The 23622-nt window shown below is 52.6% G+C and overlaps 3 protein-coding genes across 3 annotated transcripts in view; all 3 read left to right on the top strand.

Moving 5' to 3' along the window:
- The window catches only part of TSPEAR (thrombospondin type laminin G domain and EAR repeats), a 201714-nt gene that overhangs the window by 143642 nt on the left and 34450 nt on the right, over positions 1-23622 (top strand). The window lies entirely within an intron of this gene.
- LOC131825462 (keratin-associated protein 10-1-like) lies at positions 8003-8728 on the top strand. The gene has a single exon (XM_059164921.1). The coding sequence runs from the start codon at positions 8003-8005 to the stop codon at positions 8726-8728; it is 726 nt and encodes a 241-aa protein (XP_059020904.1).
- LOC131825461 (keratin-associated protein 10-1-like) lies at positions 21124-21849 on the top strand. The gene has a single exon (XM_059164919.1). The coding sequence runs from the start codon at positions 21124-21126 to the stop codon at positions 21847-21849; it is 726 nt and encodes a 241-aa protein (XP_059020902.1).

Raw genomic sequence — 23622 nt, 5'->3', positions numbered from 1 at the left:
GCCCCCATGAAGAAGGGCAAACCCACTGGAGTGCCGAGCACCCCAAGTTTCACAGATGGCCTTGGGAGTTGGGAGGAGGCCCAGGCAGCCAGGGGTTGGGCTTGGGGTCAGAGTGCTGGGGAAGAGACCCTGTCACAGCGGGTCTCTCTACCCTGAAGCTGCTGCGTGCTCCATCTGCCCCTCCCCTGCGGCCGTGGCACCTGCTGGTCTCCTGTCTCCTTAGCGGGGTCCTTCCCCGTGCACGGAGCATGCAGACTTCTCAGACTGGCTGTTTCCGTCACTCTCAGGCGCGTGAATTTCCTCCCGGTTTCTTCCTGGCCTGGCCGCACCTTCCTCCCCCTTCCTCCCCCCCCCTCCTTCTTCTTCTTCTTTTTTTTCAATTTGTTTTTCTTGAACCCAAATACACATAACCTCGTCTACCGTCCTAGCCAGTTTCAAGCGCAGAGTTCAGCGGCGCTTAGTACATCCTCCGGTCGTGCCGCCGTCCCCACCGCCCGTCTCCAGGACTCCCGTCATTCCCGGGAAGATGAAACCCTGTCCCCACGAACGCTGCCTCGCCAGCCCCTGCCCCCAGCCCTCGCGCCTGCCCATCCGCCTTCTGTCTCTGAAATACCTCCCGTCGGTGGAACCCGGAGTAGCTGTCTTTCTGTGACTAATGTCCTGACACGCTTCTATGATGCTGCAGTCAGACCTGCTTCCTTTTTAGGGCTGCTGCGATTCGCTGCGTGGATGGCCCGCGTTTGGCTTATCTATCTGTCCCTCGGTGGGCCCTGGGCTCTGCTCTTGTCAGTAGCGCTGCTGTGAACACAGCCGTACAACTCTCTTCAAATGCCTGCTTTCGGTTCTTTGGAACATATACCTGTATATTTACTGGATCGTACGGTAACTCCCCTGTTGATTTTTTGAAGAACCACCCTATAGATTTCCACAGCGGCTGGACCATTTCCCGCTCACTACACAGGAGGGCTTCAAGTTCGCCACATTATCATCAACATGCGGTATCTTCTCGTTGTTACAATATATCTATTATATATAAGATCCAGGGGCGCCTGGGGGGCTCAGTGGGTTAAGCCTCTGCCTTCAGCTCAGGTCATGACCTCCGGTCCTGGGATCGAGTCCCGCATGGGGCTCTCTGCTCATTGGGGAGCCTGCTTCCTCCTCTCTCTGCCTGCTGCTCTGCCTGCTTGTGATCTCTCTCTGCCAAATAAATAAACAAATGAAATCTTATATATAAAATCCATACACAAAGATGTCTTCTCCTTGTACGTACATTGTATATCCTATGTCCACATTATGTTTCCAATTACATAAGTACGATATATATGATGCATCTGCCGTGATGGGTGTAAGGGGCTTGTCGTTGCATTGGATTTGGTGTCTCTAATAATGAGTGACGTTGAGCATCTTTTCCTGTGCTGGTTGGTCACAGAATTTGTGCATCTTCTGTGTCATTCTTGTCCTTGGCTCATTTTTGAATTGGGTTGTTTGGCTTTCTGTTACCGAGTTTTGGGAGTTCTCATGCATTTTAGATATTAATCCCTGATCAGAATGTGATTGTCAATGTTTTCTCCATGTCTTTGAGTTACCTTTTATTCTCCATTGGTATTGTCTTTTGATGAAAAATATTTAGAATTTTCATGAAGTCCAATTTTTGTTTCGTTTTGTTTTGTTTTGTTGTTGCCTGTGCCGCTGGTGTCATATCCAGGAAATCCTCGTGAAATCCGATGTTGCGAAGCTTTCATCCTGTGTTTTCTTCCAAGAGTTTTATAGTGTTAGGTCTTCCATTTATGTTCTGGATCCATTTTGAGTTCATTTTGTGTGTCGTGTGACACCGGGGCCACCTTCATTCATTCGCACGTGAGTCATCAGTGTTCCCAGCACCATTTGTGGAAAAGACTGTCCTGGGGCACCTCCGGGACTCAGTGGGTGAAGCAACCGCCTGCGGCTCAGGTCGGGATCCTGGAATCCCAGGATGGAGTCCCAGGACGGAGTCCCACATGGGGCTCCCCACTCAGTGGGGGGTCTGCTTCTCCCTCTGACCTCTCCCGTCTCACGCTCTCACTCATTCTTTCTCCCAAATAAACAGAGAAAAAACTTTAAAAGACAAGACAAGACTGTCCTTTCTCCGTTGAATGGACTTGGTGTCCTTGTGAAAGCTGACTTGACCTATAAGGTGAAGGTTTATTCCCGGACTCCGGTCTATTCCATTGGTCTATACGTACCCCGTGTTCATGTCCACACCATCCTACTTTGATTACTGTAGCTTTGTGGTTTCAAACTCAGGAGGTGTGAGTCCTCCAGCTTTGTGTTTTGGGGATTGTTTCAGATATTCAGGGTCCCTTGAAATTCTATATGAGTGTGAGTGGTTTTATGTTTCTGTGAAAACGTCATTGTGACTGTTTTTAATTAACATGCAATGTACCATTTGCTTCAGGGGTGCAGGTCTGTGAGTCATCAGTCTGACACAGTTCCCGGCTCTCACCATAGCACGGACCGTCCCCAGGGTCCATCGCCAGCCACCCCGTCCCCCACCCACCACCCCTCCAGCAACCCTCAGTTGTTTCCTGAGATGAAGAGTCTCTTAGGGTTTGTCTCCCTCTCTGGTTTCGTCCTGTTCCATTTTTCCCTCCCTTCCCATGTGATCCTCTGTCTTATTTCTCAAATTCCTCAAATCAGAGAGATCATATAGTTGTCTTTCTCTGACTGACTTACTTCGCTCAGCATAATACCCTCTAGTTCCATCCCCGTCATTGGGATGGACACCGTCACTGTGATTTCAGTAATGATCGCATTACGTCTGTAGATTGTTTTGGGTAGTCTGGACATCGTAACAACCCTGAGCCTTCCCGCCCGTGAACGTGGACTGTCTTTCCATTTATTTATGTTTTCTTGGCCGTCTTTCACCAACGTTTCATAGATTTCCTCGTACAGCACTTCCCCCTCCTTGGCCAGTTCCTTTTATTTTATTCTTTTTGGAAGCAATCATAAGTGGAATTATTTTTATAATTTCCTTTTGGGATTGTCCATTGTTTGTGTATAGAAATGCAATGGATTTTTGTGTGTTGACTTTGTCTCCTGCCACTTTTCTGCATTCATTTGCTAGTGCTAACACGCTATATAAAAGGTCATGACATCTGTGAAACAGGTGTGATTTCACTTCTCCCTTTCCAATCTACACTGCTTCTATTTATTTCATTGTCCAACTGCTCTTGGGAACCTCCAGTACTGGGATGAATAGAAGTGGCTAAAAGGGGCATCCCTGCTCCATTCCTGATGTTAGAGGACAAGCTCTCAGTCTTCCCCGTTGAGTACGATCTTTGCTGAGGGGTTTTCACACAAATATTTTATTATGCTGTGGTAGTTCCTGCTTTTCCTGGTCTTGAAAGGGTCTGTGGATAAAAGGACGAGACTGATACAAAGCGAAGGTCCAGCAAAGCTTTATTTCGCGCCAAGCATCGGGAATCAAACTGACCGGCCAGGGCCATCTCTTGCAAAGAGGCGACCCCTCCCTGCCTCACAAACTAACTTTTATAGAGTAAAGGCCATGTGGTCGAGCCTGGCCATACACAGGTGGCCGATTGAATTACAGTTCACCCCATGCTAGTCATTTAATTCAGTCTATGACCTTGGCTGGAATCGGCGCCTTTGTCTGGCGCCTGATAGGCGGGGCTCACACTCCTTGGCGGGTCATTCGTGTGCTTTCCCTTGATTGGATGTTTCCAGCTGGCCTGGCTCATCCTTGGCGGGTAGGGAGGTCATACGTGCGCTTTTACTGATTGGACGTTTCCGCCTGGCCGGACACGTCCTTGTATGTGGGCTCCGTTATCAGGGGGCTGATCAGTCATGTTTCACCAGTTCTGTTTCTAAGCACTTTTCTCTAGGGGGGAAGGGGCAGGTTCAATCTAAGTTTACTGCATGAACAACAAAATAACTCGCTCTGGCTAAGTAGGCCCTTACAGTCTGTTGACTGGGTCTCCATGGAAGCGTGCTGAATGTCGTCAAATGCTTTTAAGGTATTGAGGGAGATGAGCCTCCACTGTTCTCTTTATGCTGGTAGCGGGGGGTTTCATACTGACCAATGTTCCTAAGTGGAACCATCCTTGAATTCCAGAAACGCGACCTTCATGGTCCCGGTGTGTAATCTCTTCACTGTGCTGCTGAATTCAGTTTGCTAGTGTTTTGTTGAGGACTTTTGCATGATTGTTTGTAAGGGATGTTTGCCTGTGGTTTTCTGCCTGGCTTTGTTATCAGGGTAATGTAAGCCTCATGGAATGAATTGGGGAGGGTTCTCCCCTGTTCAATTTTTTTTTTTAAAGCTTTTAGTAAACTAGGAATAATTGGAAAACCTGTTAACCTGATAAAAGACATCTGTGAAAAATTTATAGCACACACCATACTTAATTGTAAAAGTCTGAGAGCTCCCCTCCAAAGATCAGGAAAAAGATACAGATGTCCTCTCTCCCTGCCCCTACTCAACACCATACTGAAGTCCTGGCCTGTGCAACCAGCAAGAAGAAATCCAAGTCATACACATTGGAAATTAAGATATACAATGGTCTGTATTCACAGAGGATGTCAGTGTCCACCTAGAAAACCCCAAGAATCTACAGAAATCTCCTAGATACACAAGAGAGTTTAGCAAGGTTGAAGTGTGCAAGCCTAAAATAATTAAAATTAATCGCATTTCAATATAATAGCAATAAATCATTAGAATTGAAAAATTTTGTTTAAAGGCGTGATTTGCAACAGAATAAACAATGGAAACTTCGATATAAATCTCAGGGAATAGGTACATAATGAGAACTACACAAATACCGACAAAAGAAACGTAACCAGACGTGAGTCAATGGGGAGCTGAACCAGGTTCGCAGGTGGGGATATTGTTCTGTCAGTGAGCTCCAGACTCGTCTATAGACTCAAGCCAATCCCCAACCACGTCCCAGTAGCAGTTTTTGTCAGTATGAACAAGCGAATCCGAAAATTATTTGGATAGGAAAGGAGCTCAAATATCCAAACCACTTGAAAATGAAGAACAAAGTTGGAAGACGTCACTCACCGACTTCAAGATTTTCTATAAAGCCACAGAACTCAAGACCATGTGATGGTGGCAAAGGAATAGAAGCAGGCAGATCCGGAAACAGAATAGACACACAGACGCACGCAAATACAGTCAACTGATTTTTGACCAGATCCTTGCAAAGGCAAGTTCAAGAGACAGAAGTGTGCTTGGAACGACTGGACGTCCAAATCCAAAAAACCACAAAGGAGCCTTGACCCATACCTCACACTTAGTGTAAAAACTTCATAAAAACTGACCATAGCCCTAAATGTAAAATGTAAACATTTTAGACTTTTAGAAGCCAACAGCAGAAGAATTGTTGCGACCTTGAGTTGGGCTATAGCCGAGAGCACGATCTGAAGAAGACGAAAATCGATGAAGAGGTCTCTACCCGTATTGAACCCTTTTGCTCTCCCAGCAACATGCCGAGGGCCTGAATAGCAGAAAATGTTCGCAAGTCGCATCCGAGCCAAGGGCAGCCCACCCTCGCGCCACACGGGCTTGGACTGCGAGCCCGCACTCCCACGGGGCTTTCCCCAGTAAATCCGTACCCTACTGCGCGCGTGTTTTCTCTTCCTGATGATTTTCTTGAGAGCATTTTCTTCTCCAGCTCACTTTATGGTAAGAAGACAAGTATGTGTCCATGAACTCTGTGTTATCGTAGAACTTCTGGTCTACAGGAGGCTGTTGGCAGTTCTGTTTCTGGGGGGCGTACACATCTGTACACACGAATGTTCGACGTGAGGGGCTTGGTGCCCTGACGCCCACCTTCTTCAAGTCCAATGGCGCTCATATCCAACATGCATAAAGAGCTCTCAAAATTCACTGTCAAGAAAACCTTAAAAAAGGAAGGGCCTGAACATTTGAAGAAACACCAAAAAGACAAGTGGATGGCAAATACACACATAAAAAGACAACTCACACCATTAGTCGTCAGGGAGGTGCAAAGTAGACCCCACGGAGGTACCCTAACGTGCCTCTGAGGATGGCCAAGACGGCAAAGCTCAGCCAGGGGTAGCCGGCGGGGGCTTGGAGGAGAGAGGAGCTCGAGCAGCGCTGGGGGAAACGTAGCGTCATTCGGGCACTTCGGAAAGCTTGGCAAGAAAGCGCATTCAAGGGTCTCAACCCAGCATTAGTCATCAGGGGACACAAATTAAACTGCAGTAAGACACCGCACACACCTGTTAGAATGGCCAATATGGAACCAAAAAATGCAACTTCGAGGGCTGGCAAGGACACAGGGCCACGCGAGCCCCTGTACGCCGCTGGAGGGAGCGCAGCACGGCATGGACACTTGGCAAAATCGTTTGGCAGTTTCTGATTACGTTGCACCTGCCCTGAGCCCATGACGCAACGAGGCCACCCCTGCATGTGTGCCCTGGAGAAACAAAAATCCGCTGCCGGGCAAAGACCGGTACTTGATGCTGCGGCCGCTTTCTTCGCTCGTAACCCTCCAAAACAGAACGCGACGGAAACGTCCTCCACCCGGCGGCAGAGTCACCGAACTATGGCCCCGGCCTGCCCCGGAACGCGATCGGACGAAAGAGAGGGCACGGCCGCCCGGCCCTCAGCCCTGGAAGCACAAGCAGGTTCTGCTAAATGCAAGATGCCAGACCCCAGAGGCTGCACACTGTCTTTATAGAACATTCTGGAAAAGCCACAAGGGCAGTGACCGAGAGTCGGTGGCCACAAGGGTTTGGGGCAAAGGGAGGTGTTGCTAGGGTGGGGAGCACGAGGGACCTTCTGCATGGCTTAGGGGCGGTGCGTGGGCGACCGCCGGGACTCGGGGTCCCACCCAGCGCCACCAAGTGCGTTGTCCGTGGAGGGAGGCGGGGAGGAGGGGGAGCCGCGGCTTGGCTGTCGGGTCAAGCGGGCGCGTGCCTCTCCCTGAGATGGCAGGACCCGCAATCTGCTTTGGGCTGATTTTCTTTTTCTCTTGATTATTTTCTATATCTTCCTTCTCTTTGTTCCGGCGTTGACTCTGCTGGACCAGCTGGTCTGGGGATGCTCCCACCAGCGGTGCTCGGCGGCAGATTTCCAGAACAGCTCTAGCTGGGAAGGGCTGTACCTTGCTCTCACCGGGGGCACAGAGGCCGTGGTCCGACCCCTCCCCCTCCAACGCTGGAGAGCCGGTCGCACGTCTTTGCTGAGCGGCGGGCCGATGCCAGCCTCTCCGGAGACATCGAGGGTGCTGAGGTCGGGGAGCGAGCACGCGCGTGTGCCGACACGTGCACCGATTTCTGTCCGCTTCCTCCCACGTCTGGTCAGAACCCCACGTCCGCACACCGCTCTGCTCTGAGACGCGTTCCGGGTCCTGATCCGTCCTTCCGAAGGCTCGTGCGGGGAACACGGGATCCTGAGCGCGCCCTCATTTCCTCTGAAGCTCTCCACGTTCCTTCTCGGTCATTCCGGGCTGAGACATGGTGTCCGCCTTCCCGCTCAACCCTGATCGCCGCCACGCAGCTCTCCGTGTTGGGGGCGCCGGCAGCGGACGCGCACACTGTCCTGGCTCTGCGTCCTGCCTGCTCCCGGGACTGGGATTCGCAGCCTTTGCCCACGCCCAGCCCCCAACTCGCCCCGCAAACCGGAGCCGAGAGCAGGACGCGGTGGGCAGGCTGTCCGGCCGGGGCTGCAGGACACTAGGTTGTTCCCGTGCTGTTTGCTTAAAGACCCAAACAAAGTCAGGGGCCAACCCCGTCCTCAACCACAACAGGCATTTTACAAGCAGACGCTCTCGTGTACATAAACCGGCGGTAATAAGCACTCCCAGGGCTCAGCCAAAACAGCCACGAGGAAGGGGAAGTCTCACGGAGCCTCTTGCTGGACTACACACACCTCGGCGGGTATAAAAGCCGACAGACAACCAGCGCCTCACACACACACTCACACTCACACACACACTCACACTCAACTCACAGCGTCCTCCAGCCCCACCGCCCCACCATGGCCGCATCCACCCTGTCCGTCTGCTCCAGCAACGCCTGCCCCGACTCCTGGCAGGTGGACGACTGCCCAGAGAGCTGCTGCGAGCCCCCCTGCTGTGCCCCCTCCTGCTGTGCCCCCTCCTGCCTGACGCTCATCTGCACCCCTGCGAGCTGCGGGTCCAGCCCCTGCCAACCAGCCTGCACCAGCTCCTGCCAGCCCTCCTGCTGCAGCTCCTCCCCCTGCCAGGAAGACTGCTGCGTGTCTCTCTGCTGCAAGCCCGTCTGCTGCACCCCTGTCTGTTGCAAGCCCATCTGCTGCACCCCTGTCTGCTGTGAGGCCTCTCCCTGCTCAGGCTCTTCATGCTGCCAGCAGTCTAGCTGCCAGCCCTCCTGCTGCAGCTCCTCCCCCTGCCAGGAAGGCTGCTGCCAGCCTGTCTGCTGCACCCCTGTGTGCTGCAAGCCCGTCTGCTGCACCCCTGTCTGCTGCAAGCCCGTCTGCTGCACCCCTGTGTGCTGCAAGCCCGTCTGCTGCACCCCTGTCTGCTGCAAGCCAGTCTGTTGCACCCCTGTCTGTTGCAAGCCCGTCTGCTGCACCCCTGTCTGCTCCGGGCCCTCCTCCTGCTGCCAGCCCAGCCCCTGCTCCTCGTCCTGCTGCAGACCGTCCTCCTGCATGTCCCTGCTCTGCCGCCCCGTGTGCAGGCCCGCCTGCTGTGTGCCCGCCTCGGCCCAGAAGTCCTGCTGCTGACGGGGCCCGTCTTCCCCGGGGCCAGCTGGGCTCAGGACACACCCAGTGACCGTGGTCCTCCCCACCCCCTCAGTCAGGTCCTGACCTGTGTTAGGTGGCTGCCCACACCGTAGACAGAGTCTTCCATGTGTCCACTCTGCTGACCTGACCTTGACCTAATAGCTCCTCAGAACGCAGACCCCACTGCCCCCCAGGGCTCCTGCTCCCAGGAGAGGCCTCGAGCACTTTGGGGTCCCCTGCCCTTCCCTCCCAGTTTCTCGGCACGGGTCCCGTGGCCTCAACTGCTGACCTCTCGGCGCCTGCTCAGACACCCCAATAAACTCACTCACCAGCGCATCTGCTTCCTTTCTTCCGACCCTCATGGGGGTGGGGGTGCAGGGGTCTGAGCAGACATTGGTCTCCTCCATCCGGGAACATTTCTAGGAATGAGGGACTGAGAAATCCCACAGGGCAAGGCCCCGGGGTGGGAGGCACACCCTGGCCCAGGAAGGTCAGGGCTCCTGGCCCCTGAATGCAGGGCTTCCCAAGGCTGGCCATCTGCACAGGGGTCGTGGTCTGAGAGTTCTCAGCCCCTGGCCCGTTTCCACCCTCGGCCCAGCGGGACAAACCGGCCCCAGACCAGCCGGCCTTGGGGAGGCAGGCAGCACAGCCCCTACAGGCCTGCGGTCCCCGTGGGTCCTCCCGTGGGCTGTACCTATTTAGCAGAAAGGTGGTGGCGTGGGGGAGGCACTGCTGCAGTCAAGATGGGGAAACACGGACTTGGATACCTTCCCCCCCAGACCAACTGAGAGCACTAAGACCATGAAGTCAGGCTGTCAGATCCTGGGCCTGCGGTTCACAGAACAAGCGCGGGGAAGGGGAAGGAGCAAGGTGCATGTCCCAGCACCTCCCAGCCTTCCCACCAGCTGCAGAATGTGTCCAGCCCCCATGAAGAAGGGCAAACCCACTGGAGTGCCGAGCACCCCAAGTTTCACAGATGGCCTTGGGAGTTGGGAGGAGGCCCAGGCAGCCAGGGGTTGGGCTTGGGGTCAGAGTGCTGGGGAAGAGACCCTGTCACAGCGGGTCTCTCTACCCTGAAGCTGCTGCGTGCTCCATCTGCCCCTCCCCTGCGGCCGTGGCACCTGCTGGTCTCCTGTCTCCTTAGCGGGGTCCTTCCCCGTGCACGGAGCATGCAGACTTCTCAGACTGGCTGTTTCCGTCACTCTCAGGCGCGTGAATTTCCTCCCGGTTTCTTCCTGGCCTGGCCGCACCTTCCTCCCCCTTCCTCCCCCCCCCTCCTTCTTCTTCTTCTTTTTTTTCAATTTGTTTTTCTTGAACCCAAATACACATAACCTCGTCTACCGTCCTAGCCAGTTTCAAGCGCAGAGTTCAGCGGCGCTTAGTACATCCTCCGGTCGTGCCGCCGTCCCCACCGCCCGTCTCCAGGACTCCCGTCATTCCCGGGAAGATGAAACCCTGTCCCCACGAACGCTGCCTCGCCAGCCCCTGCCCCCAGCCCTCGCGCCTGCCCATCCGCCTTCTGTCTCTGAAATACCTCCCGTCGGTGGAACCCGGAGTAGCTGTCTTTCTGTGACTAATGTCCTGACACGCTTCTATGATGCTGCAGTCAGACCTGCTTCCTTTTTAGGGCTGCTGCGATTCGCTGCGTGGATGGCCCGCGTTTGGCTTATCTATCTGTCCCTCGGTGGGCCCTGGGCTCTGCTCTTGTCAGTAGCGCTGCTGTGAACACAGCCGTACAACTCTCTTCAAATGCCTGCTTTCGGTTCTTTGGAACATATACCTGTATATTTACTGGATCGTACGGTAACTCCCCTGTTGATTTTTTGAAGAACCACCCTATAGATTTCCACAGCGGCTGGACCATTTCCCGCTCACTACACAGGAGGGCTTCAAGTTCGCCACATTATCATCAACATGCGGTATCTTCTCGTTGTTACAATATATCTATTATATATAAGATCCAGGGGCGCCTGGGGGGCTCAGTGGGTTAAGCCTCTGCCTTCAGCTCAGGTCATGACCTCCGGTCCTGGGATCGAGTCCCGCATGGGGCTCTCTGCTCATTGGGGAGCCTGCTTCCTCCTCTCTCTGCCTGCTGCTCTGCCTGCTTGTGATCTCTCTCTGCCAAATAAATAAACAAATGAAATCTTATATATAAAATCCATACACAAAGATGTCTTCTCCTTGTACGTACATTGTATATCCTATGTCCACATTATGTTTCCAATTACATAAGTACGATATATATGATGCATCTGCCGTGATGGGTGTAAGGGGCTTGTCGTTGCATTGGATTTGGTGTCTCTAATAATGAGTGACGTTGAGCATCTTTTCCTGTGCTGGTTGGTCACAGAATTTGTGCATCTTCTGTGTCATTCTTGTCCTTGGCTCATTTTTGAATTGGGTTGTTTGGCTTTCTGTTACCGAGTTTTGGGAGTTCTCATGCATTTTAGATATTAATCCCTGATCAGAATGTGATTGTCAATGTTTTCTCCATGTCTTTGAGTTACCTTTTATTCTCCATTGGTATTGTCTTTTGATGAAAAATATTTAGAATTTTCATGAAGTCCAATTTTTGTTTCGTTTTGTTTTGTTTTGTTGTTGCCTGTGCCGCTGGTGTCATATCCAGGAAATCCTCGTGAAATCCGATGTTGCGAAGCTTTCATCCTGTGTTTTCTTCCAAGAGTTTTATAGTGTTAGGTCTTCCATTTATGTTCTGGATCCATTTTGAGTTCATTTTGTGTGTCGTGTGACACCGGGGCCACCTTCATTCATTCGCACGTGAGTCATCAGTGTTCCCAGCACCATTTGTGGAAAAGACTGTCCTGGGGCACCTCCGGGACTCAGTGGGTGAAGCAACCGCCTGCGGCTCAGGTCGGGATCCTGGAATCCCAGGATGGAGTCCCAGGACGGAGTCCCACATGGGGCTCCCCACTCAGTGGGGGGTCTGCTTCTCCCTCTGACCTCTCCCGTCTCACGCTCTCACTCATTCTTTCTCCCAAATAAACAGAGAAAAAACTTTAAAAGACAAGACAAGACTGTCCTTTCTCCGTTGAATGGACTTGGTGTCCTTGTGAAAGCTGACTTGACCTATAAGGTGAAGGTTTATTCCCGGACTCCGGTCTATTCCATTGGTCTATACGTACCCCGTGTTCATGTCCACACCATCCTACTTTGATTACTGTAGCTTTGTGGTTTCAAACTCAGGAGGTGTGAGTCCTCCAGCTTTGTGTTTTGGGGATTGTTTCAGATATTCAGGGTCCCTTGAAATTCTATATGAGTGTGAGTGGTTTTATGTTTCTGTGAAAACGTCATTGTGACTGTTTTTAATTAACATGCAATGTACCATTTGCTTCAGGGGTGCAGGTCTGTGAGTCATCAGTCTGACACAGTTCCCGGCTCTCACCATAGCACGGACCGTCCCCAGGGTCCATCGCCAGCCACCCCGTCCCCCACCCACCACCCCTCCAGCAACCCTCAGTTGTTTCCTGAGATGAAGAGTCTCTTAGGGTTTGTCTCCCTCTCTGGTTTCGTCCTGTTCCATTTTTCCCTCCCTTCCCATGTGATCCTCTGTCTTATTTCTCAAATTCCTCAAATCAGAGAGATCATATAGTTGTCTTTCTCTGACTGACTTACTTCGCTCAGCATAATACCCTCTAGTTCCATCCCCGTCATTGGGATGGACACCGTCACTGTGATTTCAGTAATGATCGCATTACGTCTGTAGATTGTTTTGGGTAGTCTGGACATCGTAACAACCCTGAGCCTTCCCGCCCGTGAACGTGGACTGTCTTTCCATTTATTTATGTTTTCTTGGCCGTCTTTCACCAACGTTTCATAGATTTCCTCGTACAGCACTTCCCCCTCCTTGGCCAGTTCCTTTTATTTTATTCTTTTTGGAAGCAATCATAAGTGGAATTATTTTTATAATTTCCTTTTGGGATTGTCCATTGTTTGTGTATAGAAATGCAATGGATTTTTGTGTGTTGACTTTGTCTCCTGCCACTTTTCTGCATTCATTTGCTAGTGCTAACACGCTATATAAAAGGTCATGACATCTGTGAAACAGGTGTGATTTCACTTCTCCCTTTCCAATCTACACTGCTTCTATTTATTTCATTGTCCAACTGCTCTTGGGAACCTCCAGTACTGGGATGAATAGAAGTGGCTAAAAGGGGCATCCCTGCTCCATTCCTGATGTTAGAGGACAAGCTCTCAGTCTTCCCCGTTGAGTACGATCTTTGCTGAGGGGTTTTCACACAAATATTTTATTATGCTGTGGTAGTTCCTGCTTTTCCTGGTCTTGAAAGGGTCTGTGGATAAAAGGACGAGACTGATACAAAGCGAAGGTCCAGCAAAGCTTTATTTCGCGCCAAGCATCGGGAATCAAACTGACCGGCCAGGGCCATCTCTTGCAAAGAGGCGACCCCTCCCTGCCTCACAAACTAACTTTTATAGAGTAAAGGCCATGTGGTCGAGCCTGGCCATACACAGGTGGCCGATTGAATTACAGTTCACCCCATGCTAGTCATTTAATTCAGTCTATGACCTTGGCTGGAATCGGCGCCTTTGTCTGGCGCCTGATAGGCGGGGCTCACACTCCTTGGCGGGTCATTCGTGTGCTTTCCCTTGATTGGATGTTTCCAGCTGGCCTGGCTCATCCTTGGCGGGTAGGGAGGTCATACGTGCGCTTTTACTGATTGGACGTTTCCGCCTGGCCGGACACGTCCTTGTATGTGGGCTCCGTTATCAGGGGGCTGATCAGTCATGTTTCACCAGTTCTGTTTCTAAGCACTTTTCTCTAGGGGGGAAGGGGCAGGTTCAATCTAAGTTTACTGCATGAACAACAAAATAACTCGCTCTGGCTAAGTAGGCCCTTACAGTCTGTTGACTGGGTCTCCATGGAAGCGTGCTGAATGTCGTCAAATGCTTTTAAGGTATTGAGGGAGATGAGCCTCCACTGTTCTCTTTATGCTGGTAGCGGGGGGTTTCATACTGACCAATGTTCCTAAGTGGAACCATCCTTGAATTCCAGAAACGCGACCTTCATGGTCCCGGTGTGTAATCTCTTCACTGTGCTGCTGAATTCAGTTTGCTAGTGTTTTGTTGAGGACTTTTGCATGATTGTTTGTAAGGGATGTTTGCCTGTGGTTTTCTGCCTGGCTTTGTTATCAGGGTAATGTAAGCCTCATGGAATGAATTGGGGAGGGTTCTCCCCTGTTCAATTTTTTTTTTTAAAGCTTTTAGTAAACTAGGAATAATTGGAAAACCTGTTAACCTGATAAAAGACATCTGTGAAAAATTTATAGCACACACCATACTTAATTGTAAAAGTCTGAGAGCTCCCCTCCAAAGATCAGGAAAAAGATACAGATGTCCTCTCTCCCTGCCCCTACTCAACACCATACTGAAGTCCTGGCCTGTGCAACCAGCAAGAAGAAATCCAAGTCATACACATTGGAAATTAAGATATACAATGGTCTGTATTCACAGAGGATGTCAGTGTCCACCTAGAAAACCCCAAGAATCTACAGAAATCTCCTAGATACACAAGAGAGTTTAGCAAGGTTGAAGTGTGCAAGCCTAAAATAATTAAAATTAATCGCATTTCAATATAATAGCAATAAATCATTAGAATTGAAAAATTTTGTTTAAAGGCGTGATTTGCAACAGAATAAACAATGGAAACTTCGATATAAATCTCAGGGAATAGGTACATAATGAGAACTACACAAATACCGACAAAAGAAACGTAACCAGACGTGAGTCAATGGGGAGCTGAACCAGGTTCGCAGGTGGGGATATTGTTCTGTCAGTGAGCTCCAGACTCGTCTATAGACTCAAGCCAATCCCCAACCACGTCCCAGTAGCAGTTTTTGTCAGTATGAACAAGCGAATCCGAAAATTATTTGGATAGGAAAGGAGCTCAAATATCCAAACCACTTGAAAATGAAGAACAAAGTTGGAAGACGTCACTCACCGACTTCAAGATTTTCTATAAAGCCACAGAACTCAAGACCATGTGATGGTGGCAAAGGAATAGAAGCAGGCAGATCCGGAAACAGAATAGACACACAGACGCACGCAAATACAGTCAACTGATTTTTGACCAGATCCTTGCAAAGGCAAGTTCAAGAGACAGAAGTGTGCTTGGAACGACTGGACGTCCAAATCCAAAAAACCACAAAGGAGCCTTGACCCATACCTCACACTTAGTGTAAAAACTTCATAAAAACTGACCATAGCCCTAAATGTAAAATGTAAACATTTTAGACTTTTAGAAGCCAACAGCAGAAGAATTGTTGCGACCTTGAGTTGGGCTATAGCCGAGAGCACGATCTGAAGAAGACGAAAATCGATGAAGAGGTCTCTACCCGTATTGAACCCTTTTGCTCTCCCAGCAACATGCCGAGGGCCTGAATAGCAGAAAATGTTCGCAAGTCGCATCCGAGCCAAGGGCAGCCCACCCTCGCGCCACACGGGCTTGGACTGCGAGCCCGCACTCCCACGGGGCTTTCCCCAGTAAATCCGTACCCTACTGCGCGCGTGTTTTCTCTTCCTGATGATTTTCTTGAGAGCATTTTCTTCTCCAGCTCACTTTATGGTAAGAAGACAAGTATGTGTCCATGAACTCTGTGTTATCGTAGAACTTCTGGTCTACAGGAGGCTGTTGGCAGTTCTGTTTCTGGGGGGCGTACACATCTGTACACACGAATGTTCGACGTGAGGGGCTTGGTGCCCTGACGCCCACCTTCTTCAAGTCCAATGGCGCTCATATCCAACATGCATAAAGAGCTCTCAAAATTCACTGTCAAGAAAACCTTAAAAAAGGAAGGGCCTGAACATTTGAAGAAACACCAAAAGACAAGTGGATGGCAAATACACACATAAAAAGACACCTCACACCATTAGTCGTCAGGGAGGTGCAATGTAAACCCCACGGAGGTACCCTAACGTTGTCGGGAGCCAGTACAGGAGGCCTACTATAAGAGCTGTAAGAGACTGAATATGATTGGCTGTTCATTTAGGTCCACTCACGCGGGAGGTGCATGAGCACTGCATTCTGATTGGGTAACACTGCCTGTATAAAAACGCATGCGCCTGGGGTTAGAGGAGGAGGAAGAAAAAAGCGATTAATAAAAAAGGTTCGCCGCTACGTGAGTCTCCGAGTCGTTCTTGCGGGCGGAGGGCGACAAGTGGTGCCGAAACCCGGGAATCTCATCGTGAGAGATGCACGGAGTCGGCGACGATCAGGTAAAGAGTGCACCTATTTCTGTCTAGTGATAGGGAAAGTTCCTCAAGTCGAGGACGAGCGTAGTAAAGCTTTCCGGTATGGGAAACGAGATGGCCACACATAAAATGCTGGGGCCGCTTTCTGATATCCTTAAGCAATTGGTACTCCTTTAAAAAATAAAACAGCTCGTTTGTTTTTGACAGAAGTGGGACAAACGGCTCCCTGGATTTTGGAGGAAGGGGTATTAAACATCCCTCAGTGGGAGCATTTAGGAGAAGACCTTAGACGCGATCCGCGCACTACGCCGGGAACCCTGGCCGTTTGGTCTTTAGTGAAAGTTTGTTTGCAATCCCCGCGAGAACCCATACGCCAGGCGGTGCAACTGGGAGGGGAGATCTTAGAACAAGTGAAAGAGGAATTTTGTAAAGGCTCCTTGAAGGACACTAGCTCTGAGAGTGAAAGCTCAAACGGACACTCAGACAGTGAGGGATCTAGCTCGAGCGATGATGAAAGGAGAAGAGGAGGGAAATCACCCAAAAGCCAAAAGGTGAGCAAGATGCAAAAGGAGCTTGCAAAAAAGGAGGAAAAGCTAAAGAAGGCTATGGCGCAGCTCAAAATGCAGGGGGAAGTTATGGCGCAGCTGAAATTAAAAGCGGAAGAAGGAGCTATGGTGCAGTTACAAACAGAGACGGAAGTGGTAGATAACTTAGATCCTGTGCCCACGCGCCCAGCCCCAACAGCGCCACCTTACGAGGGGCCTCCTCCGTATAAACCTTGCTGCACCAAGGCCTGCTATTGTGCGAGCTGCACCGCACGAGTGGCTGCCACAGTAGCCTCTCAGGAGTTTGGGTGAGAACAGGATTCTCATTCAGTCCTAAAATCCCCACTTACTCTAACTCCACCTTTTTTGGCTATAATTATACCTACCAAGACCCGGCGCAAGGCGCGTCAGCTCACCTTCTAGATAGGTGGCTGCTCTGCAACGCTGCACAGGCATGTACAGGCTTGGAAAGCCTTCACTTTATTAATGGGTCTACATGGCGTAACTGTACGTACAACTATCACGTAGGCTCTTGATTTGAAACAAATGTTACTTGCAATTGCACCTCAGCTAAGCACATAAGTTGCTCACCAACGCCCGTCTGTGTTAGAGCTCCCTTTCTCTTCATAGTTTTTAATGCTTCTACTATTAACAAGTCATCTAGTCTCTCTTGTGAGTCCCAGAATTGTCTGCTATCAGAATGTTGGAACGCCACGGTGGGAGACTCGGCAGTAATAGCCAAGATACCGACGTATATCCCGATGCCAGTACAGGTGAACCCCGACAACCTGCCGGTGCTGCTTCGACATACACGAGACTTTGGAATAACAGCAGCCATTAATGCAGCTATTGCAGCATCTGCCGCCGCTGCTACTGCTGCCGCGGTAGCGTTGACAACCTCGGTACAGACAGCAGCTGCGCTCAACAACGTCACAGGAATGGTCGCGGAAGCATTGGCTACGCAAGAACAAATTAACGGACATTTGCATGCTGGGATCCTTATTGTAAATCAAAGGGTTGATCTTGTACAGGAACAACTTGATATCCTAGAGTCAATTGTGTCGATAGGATGCATACATAATATGTCCGGACTTTGTATCACCCCTATAGCTCATAACAACTTATCCCTAGCAGCTAACCTCTCTAGACAGTTAGGAAATATGCTTAATGGTACCTGGACCCGTCAATTTCAAAAATTAACTAGGCAATTACGAGCTCAAATTATATCCATAAATTCTACCAAAGTAACTATTGCACCTGTTAGTGAGTGGAAAAAAAATGTTACAGCAATCTGTTTCGTTCCTCAAACAGTGGGCTGGACTTGGTGCCATGGCTGTTCTCTTAATCACAGCTAACGTACTAATGTTACGTTGGGTGTGTGGCCGTGTCCGTCACAATCAACGACAATAACACCTCATGGTTCAAGCCATGATGGCTCCTGAGGCTGGTACCTCCCCCCAGATATGGCTAAGTATTCTAGATCGGTAGTCAAAGACGGGTAAGACTGATCCCACACCATAGCAACCTAAGACAGGGGCTCTTCGACCAGGGAGAGTACCCGATGACGGGTAAGCATGTGTGCTGAGGATTGGCAACCTAAGACAGGCACAATCTCAGCCATTATAAATAAATAAAAAAGGGGGAGATGTCGGGAGCCAGTACAGGAGGCCTACTCTAAGAGCTGTAAGGGACTGAATATGATTGACTGTTCATTTAGGTTCACTCACGCGGGAGGTGCATGAGCACTGCATTATGATTGGTTAACACTGCCTGTATAAAAATGCATGCGCCCGGGGTTAGAGAGGAGGAGGGTGAAAAAAGCGATTAATAAAAAAGTTTCGCCGCTAGGTGAGTCTCCGAGTCGTTCAACGACTAGGCGTCGAAATCCAAAAAACCAAAAAGGAGCCTTGACCCATACCTCACACTTAGTGTAAAAACTTCATAAAAACTGACCATAGCCCTAAATGTAAAATGTAAACATTTTAGACTTTTAGAAGCCAACAGCAGAAGAATTGTTGTGACCTTGAGTTGGGCTATAGCCGAGAGCACGATCTGAAGAAGACGAAAATCGATGAAGAGGTCTCTACCCATATTGAACCCTTTTGCTCTCCCAGAAACACTGCCAAGACCCTGAAAGGCAGAAAATGTTCGCAAGTCGCATCCGAGCCAAGGGCAGCCCACCCTCGCGCCACACGGGCTTGGACTGCGAGCCCGCACTCCCACGGGGCTTTCCCCAGTAAATCCGTACCCTACTGCACGCGTGTTTTCTCTTCCTGATGATTTTCTTGAGAGCATTTTCTTCTCCAGCTCACTTTATGGTAAGAAGACAAGTATGTGTCCATGAACTCTGTGTTATCCTAGAACTTCTGGTCTACAGGAGGCTGTTGGCAGTTCTGTTTCTGGGGGGCGTACACATCTGTACACACGAATGTTCGACGTGAGGGGCTTGGTGCCCTGACGCCCACCTTCTTCAAGTCCAATGGCGCTCATATCCAACATGCATAAAGAGCTCTCAAAATTCACTGTCAAGAAAACCTTAAAAAAGGAAGGGCCTGAACATTTGAAGAAACACCAAAAAGACAAGTGGATGGCAAATACACACATAAAAAGACAACTCACACCATTAGTCGTCAGGGAGGTGCAAAGTAGACCCCACGGAGGTACCCTAACGTGCCTCTGAGGATGGCCAAGACGGCAAAGCTCAGCCAGGGGTAGCCGGCGGGGGCTTGGAGGAGAGAGGAGCTCGAGCAGCGCTGGGGGAAACGTAGCGTCATTCGGGCACTTCGGAAAGCTTGGCAAGAAAGCGCATTCAAGGGTCTCAACCCAGCATTAGTCATCAGGGGACACAAATTAAACTGCAGTAAGACACCGCACACACCTGTTAGAATGGCCAATATGGAACCAAAAAATGCAACTTCGAGGGCTGGCAAGGACACAGGGCCACGCGAGCCCCTGTACGCCGCTGGAGGGAGCGCAGCACGGCATGGACACTTGGCAAAATCGTTTGGCAGTTTCTGATTACGTTGCACCTGCCCTGAGCCCATGACGCAACGAGGCCACCCCTGCATGTGTGCCCTGGAGAAACAAAAATCCGCTGCCGGGCAAAGACCGGTACTTGATGCTGCGGCCGCTTTCTTCGCTCGTAACCCTCCAAAACAGAACGCGACGGAAACGTCCTCCACCCGGCGGCAGAGTCACCGAACTATGGCCCCGGCCTGCCCCGGAACGCGATCGGACGAAAGAGAGGGCACGGCCGCCCGGCCCTCAGCCCTGGAAGCACAAGCAGGTTCTGCTAAATGCAAGATGCCAGACCCCAGAGGCTGCACACTGTCTTTATAGAACATTCTGGAAAAGCCACAAGGGCAGTGACCGAGAGTCGGTGGCCACAAGGGTTTGGGGCAAAGGGAGGTGTTGCTAGGGTGGGGAGCACGAGGGACCTTCTGCATGGCTTAGGGGCGGTGCGTGGGCGACCGCCGGGACTCGGGGTCCCACCCAGCGCCACCAAGTGCGTTGTCCGTGGAGGGAGCCGCGGCTTGGCTGTCGGGTCAAGCGGGCGCGTGCCTCTCCCTGAGATGGCAGGACCCGCAATCTGCTTTGGGCTGATTTTCTTTTTCTCTTGATTATTTTCTATATCTTCCTTCTCTTTGTTCCGGCGTTGACTCTGCTGGACCAGCTGGTCTGGGGATGCTCCCACCAGCGGTGCTCGGCGGCAGATTTCCAGAACAGCTCTAGCTGGGAAGGGCTGTACCTTGCTCTCACCGGGGGCACAGAGGCCGTGGTCCGACCCCTCCCCCTCCAACGCTGGAGAGCCGGTCGCACGTCTTTGCTGAGCGGCGGGCCGATGCCAGCCTCTCCGGAGACATCGAGGGTGCTGAGGTCGGGGAGCGAGCACGCGCGTGTGCCGACACGTGCACCGATTTCTGTCCGCTTCCTCCCACGTCTGGTCAGAACCCCACGTCCGCACACCGCTCTGCTCTGAGACGCGTTCCGGGTCCTGATCCGTCCTTCCGAAGGCTCGTGCGGGGAACACGGGATCCTGAGCGCGCCCTCATTTCCTCTGAAGCTCTCCACGTTCCTTCTCGGTCATTCCGGGCTGAGACATGGTGTCCGCCTTCCCGCTCAACCCTGATCGCCGCCACGCAGCTCTCCGTGTTGGGGGCGCCGGCAGCGGACGCGCACACTGTCCTGGCTCTGCGTCCTGCCTGCTCCCGGGACTGGGATTCGCAGCCTTTGCCCACGCCCAGCCCCCAACTCGCCCCGCAAACCGGAGCCGAGAGCAGGACGCGGTGGGCAGGCTGTCCGGCCGGGGCTGCAGGACACTAGGTTGTTCCCGTGCTGTTTGCTTAAAGACCCAAACAAAGTCAGGGGCCAACCCCGTCCTCAACCACAACAGGCATTTTACAAGCAGACGCTCTCGTGTACATAAACCGGCGGTAATAAGCACTCCCAGGGCTCAGCCAAAACAGCCACGAGGAAGGGGAAGTCTCACGGAGCCTCTTGCTGGACTACACACACCTCGGCGGGTATAAAAGCCGACAGACAACCAGCGCCTCACACACACACTCACACTCACACACACACTCACACTCAACTCACAGCGTCCTCCAGCCCCACCGCCCCACCATGGCCGCATCCACCCTGTCCGTCTGCTCCAGCAACGCCTGCCCCGACTCCTGGCAGGTGGACGACTGCCCAGAGAGCTGCTGCGAGCCCCCCTGCTGTGCCCCCTCCTGCTGTGCCCCCTCCTGCCTGACGCTCATCTGCACCCCTGCGAGCTGCGGGTCCAGCCCCTGCCAACCAGCCTGCACCAGCTCCTGCCAGCCCTCCTGCTGCAGCTCCTCCCCCTGCCAGGAAGACTGCTGCGTGTCTCTCTGCTGCAAGCCCGTCTGCTGCACCCCTGTCTGTTGCAAGCCCATCTGCTGCACCCCTGTCTGCTGTGAGGCCTCTCCCTGCTCAGGCTCTTCATGCTGCCAGCAGTCTAGCTGCCAGCCCTCCTGCTGCAGCTCCTCCCCCTGCCAGGAAGGCTGCTGCCAGCCTGTCTGCTGCACCCCTGTGTGCTGCAAGCCCGTCTGCTGCACCCCTGTCTGCTGCAAGCCCGTCTGCTGCACCCCTGTGTGCTGCAAGCCCGTCTGCTGCACCCCTGTCTGCTGCAAGCCAGTCTGTTGCACCCCTGTCTGTTGCAAGCCCGTCTGCTGCACCCCTGTCTGCTCCGGGCCCTCCTCCTGCTGCCAGCCCAGCCCCTGCTCCTCGTCCTGCTGCAGACCGTCCTCCTGCATGTCCCTGCTCTGCCGCCCCGTGTGCAGGCCCGCCTGCTGTGTGCCCGCCTCGGCCCAGAAGTCCTGCTGCTGACGGGGCCCGTCTTCCCCGGGGCCAGCTGGGCTCAGGACACACCCAGTGACCGTGGTCCTCCCCACCCCCTCAGTCAGGTCCTGACCTGTGTTAGGTGGCTGCCCACACCGTAGACAGAGTCTTCCATGTGTCCACTCTGCTGACCTGACCTTGACCTAATAGCTCCTCAGAACGCAGACCCCACTGCCCCCCAGGGCTCCTGCTCCCAGGAGAGGCCTCGAGCACTTTGGGGTCCCCTGCCCTTCCCTCCCAGTTTCTCGGCACGGGTCCCGTGGCCTCAACTGCTGACCTCTCGGCGCCTGCTCAGACACCCCAATAAACTCACTCACCAGCGCATCTGCTTCCTTTCTTCCGACCCTCATGGGGGTGGGGGTGCAGGGGTCTGAGCAGACATTGGTCTCCTCCATCCGGGAACATTTCTAGGAATGAGGGACTGAGAAATCCCACAGGGCAAGGCCCCGGGGTGGGAGGCACACCCTGGCCCAGGAAGGTCAGGGCTCCTGGCCCCTGAATGCAGGGCTTCCCAAGGCTGGCCATCTGCACAGGGGTCGTGGTCTGAGAGTTCTCAGCCCCTGGCCCGTTTCCACCCTCGGCCCAGCGGGACAAACCGGCCCCAGACCAGCCGGCCTTGGGGAGGCAGGCAGCACAGCCCCTACAGGCCTGCGGTCCCCGTGGGTCCTCCCGTGGGCTGTACCTATTTAGCAGAAAGGTGGTGGCGTGGGGGAGGCACTGCTGCAGTCAAGATGGGGAAACACGGACTTGGATACCTTCCCCCCCAGACCAACTGAGAGCACTAAGACCATGAAGTCAGGCTGTCAGATCCTGGGCCTGCGGTTCACAGAACAAGCGCGGGGAAGGGGAAGGAGCAAGGTGCATGTCCCAGCACCTCCCAGCCTTCCCACCAGCTGCAGAATGTGTCCAGCCCCCATGAAGAAGGGCAAACCCACTGGAGTGCCGAGCACCCCAAGTTTCACAGATGGCCTTGGGAGTTGGGAGGAGGCCCAGGCAGCCAGGGGTTGGGCTTGGGGTCAGAGTGCTGGGGAAGAGACCCTGTCACAGCGGGTCTCTCTACCCTGAAGCTGCTGCGTGCTCCATCTGCCCCTCCCCTGCGGCCGTGGCACCTGCTGGTCTCCTGTCTCCTTAGCGGGGTCCTTCCCCGTGCACGGAGCATGCAGACTTCTCAGACTGGCTGTTTCCGTCACTCTCAGGCGCGTGAATTTCCTCCCGGTTTCTTCCTGGCCTGGCCGCACCTTCCTCCCCCTTCCTCCCCCCCCCCTCCTTCTTCTTCTTCTTTTTTTTCAATTTGTTTTTCTTGAACCCAAATACACATAACCTCGTCTACCGTCCTAGCCAGTTTCAAGCGCAGAGTTCAGCGGCGCTTAGTACATCCTCCGGTCGTGCCGCCGTCCCCACCGCCCGTCTCCAGGACTCCCGTCATTCCCGGGAAGATGAAACCCTGTCCCCACGAACGCTGCCTCGCCAGCCCCTGCCCCCAGCCCTCGCGCCTGCCCATCCGCCTTCTGTCTCTGAAATACCTCCCGTCGGTGGAACCCGGAGTAGCTGTCTTTCTGTGACTAATGTCCTGACACGCTTCTATGATGCTGCAGTCAGACCTGCTTCCTTTTTAGGGCTGCTGCGATTCGCTGCGTGGATGGCCCGCGTTTGGCTTATCTATCTGTCCCTCGGTGGGCCCTGGGCTCTGCTCTTGTCAGTAGCGCTGCTGTGAACACAGCCGTACAACTCTCTTCAAATGCCTGCTTTCGGTTCTTTGGA

Source organism: Mustela lutreola, chromosome 2, assembly GCF_030435805.1.
Source record: "Mustela lutreola isolate mMusLut2 chromosome 2, mMusLut2.pri, whole genome shotgun sequence".
In the NCBI taxonomy this organism is placed as follows: domain Eukaryota; kingdom Metazoa; phylum Chordata; class Mammalia; order Carnivora; family Mustelidae; genus Mustela; species Mustela lutreola.
The sequence above is the reverse complement of the archived record's forward strand: the minus strand, read 5'-3'. Positions and strand labels throughout refer to the sequence as shown.

Excerpts from the sequence above, each read along its gene's own strand:
- LOC131825462 (XM_059164921.1), top strand. The coding sequence starts at position 8,003 with ATGGCCGCATCCACCCTGTCCGTCTGCTCCAGCAACGCCTGCCCCGAC.
- LOC131825461 (XM_059164919.1), top strand. The coding sequence starts at position 21,124 with ATGGCCGCATCCACCCTGTCCGTCTGCTCCAGCAACGCCTGCCCCGAC.